Source organism: Dinoponera quadriceps, unplaced genomic scaffold (assembly GCF_001313825.1).
Source record: "Dinoponera quadriceps isolate SergipeBrazil2010 unplaced genomic scaffold, ASM131382v1 scaffold717, whole genome shotgun sequence".
NCBI classification, from domain to species: Eukaryota; Metazoa; Arthropoda; class Insecta; order Hymenoptera; family Formicidae; genus Dinoponera; species Dinoponera quadriceps.
Window position 1 is genome coordinate 837,175 of NW_014555639.1, and position 5,708 is coordinate 842,882.

The 5,708-nt window shown below is 41.9% G+C and overlaps 1 protein-coding gene across 9 annotated transcripts in view; it reads left to right on the plus strand.

Moving 5' to 3' along the window:
* The window catches only part of LOC106745013, a 106,161-nt gene that overhangs the window by 3,813 nt on the left and 96,640 nt on the right, over nt 1–5,708 (plus strand). For 5 of the 9 annotated variants that reach the window (XM_014620215.1, XM_014620224.1, XM_014620216.1 and 2 more), the window contains one exon: nt 438–608. In XM_014620215.1, the coding sequence (XP_014475701.1) occupies nt 438–608 (171 nt within the window). Of the gene's footprint in view, nt 1–437; nt 609–5,708 lie in introns of those variants that run through there. The other 4 variants (XM_014620217.1, XM_014620225.1, XM_014620219.1 and 1 more) reach the window with 2 other exon arrangements.

Genomic DNA, 5,708 nt, shown 5'->3' on the forward strand with positions numbered 1-5,708 from the left:
CCCCCGATAGATCCCCCTTGAGGAGAACGGGGTCTAAAGCTCGGAAGAATCAACCTCGCGATATCGATTTGCTCTCCTTGCCCATCTTGGGTCGGGACATCGCGCGTAATCGCGATTCGAACACGGTGCCGCAAATGGCGGCGCGGAACGCGCGAAATATCACCGTTCAACAAGAGTCAAGGACTGGATTTTCAAACGCACAGCTGCATATGTAGAAAAATCGATCAATCGCATGTCTAACAACACAGAGGATGCTGCTGCTGCATTCGTTAGACACGCGACTCGACCGATTACGTATCGTGATCGTAATGGCGGACACAATCACACACGCGATCTGCTCTCTCGCGCGCCGTACACGCGTATTGGAGTGAAGAGAAACGAAAGCGGAAATATGAAGCTTTCGTCGAGGCTAATTGAGCGGTCCGCTGTCTGTTAAGCAGGTGCTTGCGGCCGAAAAACGCCGGATGTGCGACGTCGCGACGCTCTGCGAAATTGCTGCTCGACGCTTCCGGGGGACGCAGAGAGGAGGATGAGCGTCAAGATTGTCGTGAGCGTCACCGAGCTTACAAGCATGGACGCGAAGGATCGATACGTCGTCGAGGGCATCGGTGAGTTTTCCTCTCTTCCGTATTTATATTGTTTGCCCGCCCCAATGTCCGAAAAAAAGATGAAAGAAACCGAAGTGTAAACGACAGCACAAAGGAGAGCCGCCGAAATCCTGCTGCGTAGTAAAATCTTTCGTAGTTAAATTGAACTCGTTTCGCCCGTCCCAAACGGTCTACAAATTTTTCATTTAACACAAGGTGATTAGGTTGAAAAGTAACACAGATTTTATATAAATAATGAAGACAAAATTAACATTCATAGTATGTTAATCGAAGTATAAAATGTGTTATTTTAACACTGAAGTATAAAATGTGTTATTTTAACACTCACCAGTGTTATTTTAGCACTTATGAGTGTTATTTTAACATTTACGCATGTTGAATATCGACCAGCACAAACTATTGAGATAACATAAACACATCGTGTTAAATTAACAGGAAGGTATGTTAAAAATTTAACATAAGCTTTTTTTAACGAGGGCCGATAAAAAATTTTTAATATTAAAATTAAAATATTTTAATACTTGACATTTTTAATATTTTAACAAAATATTTCTTACCGTGTATTTAAGATATTCTTTAAAAGTTTATATCACAAAAATACCCAACATAACTCATCAAAGTTTTGATTGTATATTTCATCGCTCATTTATTTTATATATTTATCACTAGGTTGTATTCAATAATTACGGAAAAAAAATAATAAAGAGGTACGATTTAGATGACCGGTACGAATGAAACAATTATCCCTTACGAGAATCGTGCGAACGAGCTTTCGTGCTTTATTTGCTCGGAATCGCTGCTTATATACGAAAAAAAAAAAATTAGCTACGGTAGCTGAATTAGTTGTAACATACGGATATCTAAAACTTCGGCAGCGTGAGAAATTTTAATTTCTGCAAAAGCGGAGTCTTTTGCCGCAGACTTTGCTGTAATTTAAATTGCGAAAGTTTTCGGCATCCGTCATAACTAATTCAGCTACTGGAACTAATTTTTTCTTCCATCTCACTCTCGTGCACACACACGAGCCACAATATTATCCTTCCGTCCCCTCCGTTTTTCATTTCTTGCCGAAGCGCGACGATTGCGGTGCAACTTGCGCTCACAATAATCGTCGCATTGTCCGCGGCATTTTTGCGTTGGTCGCATGCGCGACGCAACAGCGAATCTAGAAAAACGGACAACTTCCTCTCGTTCGCGCGCGAATGTATACGCATTTTTCGGCGCACGGCGTGCCGATTGTCGAGCGTGAGACGGAGAGTTCGCGCGATTTTCTCGAAAGATCGTTTTATCAAACACGCGCCGATGTTCGCAAATACCCGCGCGACCGTCCCGTGCTGCGCGTGAAATATTGGCTCGAAACTTTTTTTTTACGAATGTCATGCTATTTCTTCAACCTGCGTCACGCTCATGTGACGTCCCGTCGTCGCCCAACGTCGTCGATCACATCTCGCGTCTCCTACTTGCGCGTAACACGCGCATGTCCCGATCACATGTATATATTTTTATCTTGGTAAACAGTCCGCAGATTTTTCATCGGGAGCGATCAAATATGCGAAATTATTCATATTCTTACGTCGTCTACGTAGCCAGACATCCCGCGTCTTCGAATAAAACTAGACGATTCGAACATCCACGGGATCCGCTCGGATCCAGAATACACAGGCGATGCCTTACGTAAACGGCGTTACGCGATGCAAAAAGTGCGCGGCTGCCGCGGGAAGAAAAAGAATGTAAGGATAAATCGGGTTTACTACGTGCAGCGAGCGTTCTTATCCGAGATCATTCTAATTACTTCCACGTAGATCGCGCGATTTTTCGCTCGTCCGGTGATATCGTCGCGATCGGGGATGACGATACGGAAATTAAACGATTAAGATATAACGACGTTTCCTGTGTTAATGCAATTTCGAGACGCAATAATCACACCGAATTACAAACTTTTTCTCTGATCCATTTATCCTGTTTTATTTATTTATTTAGTCTATTTGTTTATCTTTATTTATCCTCGATATGCTTTTTAAAACTTCTCTCGCAGGGGTCTCGATAATTTTGTGCGCGGAGAAAAATAATGTTGCTGTTGCAGCAAAGTCGCGCCTGGAAGGTAGAAGATTAGCTTCAACGGATAAATTAATTGTAACATGTGGCCGCCTATAATTTCAACGGCGTAAACGATTTTAATTACTACATCAACAAGTTTTTTCGCTGCTGCAGCAAAATAGTTTGTTATTGTAGCAAAAGGCTTTTACTGCAACGATTAAAGTTGTTTACACTGCTGATGTTTTCTGCTGTCCATATATTACAACTAATTATTACTGCTGTATTAATTTTCTTTCCTTGGCACACACATCGTTGTTACTACATATCCGTTGCGACAGCGATACAATTTGATCGGCATAGCCAAATTAACAACTTGAATAAATTACCAACTTAGCAAACGCAATTAGAGCAGGAACGATGTTGTTGCCACGATAGAAAATTTCTGCCGAGTGAACTTGTCCTTAGGACACGTCTAATTTGCCGTTGAAACAAATTAGCGTTTTCCTCCATTCACTAATTTGTTCTTACAGCGAAGTAAGTCGCAGATTCAACAAGATAATCCAGCGAATGGCATTTGGTACTCTTAACGAATCGTTTTGGTGTCTGCATAATAACTGGCAGACGTTGCCGCAAAATTCGCATACATTAGCATGCGCGCTCATCGCGGGCGAAAATTTTCAATCGAAATTATCCGACGAACTGTAACCTCCGGAAAATCGTCGCGCGGTCTTTATCGGAGCGATCAGGTTCAGAGTAATGCACGGGAAAATACATTATTGAGAGCCGAGACATACGCAGAGCCGGGGAGGAAAAACAACATGGAGCTCGGAATAGAACTTCGCATGGTCGTTGCATTGTTAGACGCGGCTTGAAAGGAGGACTGCATACGGAAAACCTCGTCTGAATAGCCGATCATTCTCGCCGAAACGTGGATGTGACGCGGCACGCTAATAATAAGCTCACTAAGTATCGCGCCGGTCAGCTCGAGCGTTTACACGCAATTACGCGAATTTGCGTGCGATTCGCATCCGCTAACGCCGCCGGCAAACAAACATCCGCACGTCATTTACGGGACTAATTCGCACGCGGTGGATGAGGTCCGCAAATGGATCGCGGGAACATGCGTGCGCGTCTCGCCGCCTCCGAAATCTCTGCGTTCTCGATGTTGAGAACTTGAAGAAGCCTCGAGCGACCAAATATAAAATAAACCTGTAATATGTACATGATGTAAAAGTGAATCGAACCAACAATGCGTAACGGAAATTTCCTTAATCTTTACTATATCGTTTCCGAGGTATTTAATTAGAAATTTGTGTACGTGCAAGCATAGAAACTTAAAAGAAGCACTGAATTTCTACTAATTTGACATTATTTGCGTATAAGATGGAATTTTTTAAAACTAATTTGTAATTATTATATTATAGATAAATTTCGGAATTATTGACCGTTTTATTTTGAAAACACAGTGATGGAAAATTTGTTATTTATACACGAGAAAAGTCTAATTGCAGTAACCAAATGCGTCTGGGTTGAAGAAAACAGAGTTTCTAGTTATAAGAACAACCATTTGGGTCATAATAACTAGACATTCTGTTTCCTTCGACTAAAACACATCTGGTTGTTTTTTTTCCTGATTAATGCAACCAGACTTTTTTTCCGTGTAGTGATATTGGAAATGTATATACACATATATTTAAGTACTTATATACTTCTTTCTATTATCTGTGCATTTCTATTAGATCAATTGATGCACAAATACAGCATTAAGAATAAGAAAAATAATCAATTTCCATATTTGAAATATTATATATATATCTACCTCAGCTTCGTTACAAATTAACTCTAGTTTTAAAGTTTCGAAAAGAAAACATTTTTTCCTCATTTTTCCGCAGATTTTTTTTTGTTTCATATCTTCTTTACGGAAAAAAGAAAAAGGGCGGGTTTTAATCGAACATTCGCGAATTTTTCTAAGCAAATTTTTGTACCCTGGGGGCGGAAACCGAAGAAATCCGTGGAAATAGGGGAAAAACGTTTTTTTCTGAAACTTTAAAACCATAAAATTAATATTTATTGTTTGGTTAGTAAAATAAATGTATAGAAAGGAGATTTTGCTTGATACGTAGTAAATTTATAAAAGGCCCTCTTGATGCGCCATTAGAAATACGGTTTATTTAGAGCCTTCTAATTTCACTCTGACGGGGTTCATCCCGCGAGGTCGATCCGTTTTCTTTGCTTCGCGAACACCTCAATTAATTCTTCGAAGCGATCTCTCGCTTTAAAGAATATTGAACGCCTAACGGAAGCTCGGAGGCTCGTTTCCTTTTATCCGTTGTTTTTCCCGTTTTTTCTCTTCTCTTTTCAAGAAAGAGAGAGAAACTCCTTTGGTAACGCGCGCGATCGCGTCTTTCGGAATCGAGCGAAAATCTCCCACGTCGGAGATATCGAGGCCTGATGAATAAGTAACATCTGATACATTTTAATGCGCGCGATAAATAATTAAATAATTTCCACGACGCTCCACATCTCGACGCGTCTCGGCCGATCCAGATATCGGCTTTATTATTTGATCTGACGAGCAGATACCCACTGCTCGCTGTGATTAATAGATCTTATCTGTGTGTAAAAAACTGGTATAATTACGCCGACGTTACATTATATAATCCAGCCGACAGCTGCGTGGATCCGTCTGCAGTTTCCCGGTGCGGATTCGCGCGAATTTATCATGCCCGTTTAAACTCAACGAGTCGTCGCCGCCGGATGATTCGCCGGGGACGACTCGCTCCTTCCCCGCGTTAGACAGCCTGAAACAAACGTCCCGTAATTAATCCCCGCATAATTTCGCCTGCCGATTGACGCAGCCTCGTTCCGCCCGCTCACGCTTGCACTTATCAGCCAGCAAACGTCGTGGCCACAATGTTGCTCGCGCCGAACGACCCGATACCGAACGGTACTCGTTCATCATTGGAAGCTCGTCGAATCCCCGCGAGATAATAGCTGTTCGCGTGACAAGGCGGCAAATTCTGCAATGTAATCTAACGCAACGACGGCTCATAGAGCCGGGGG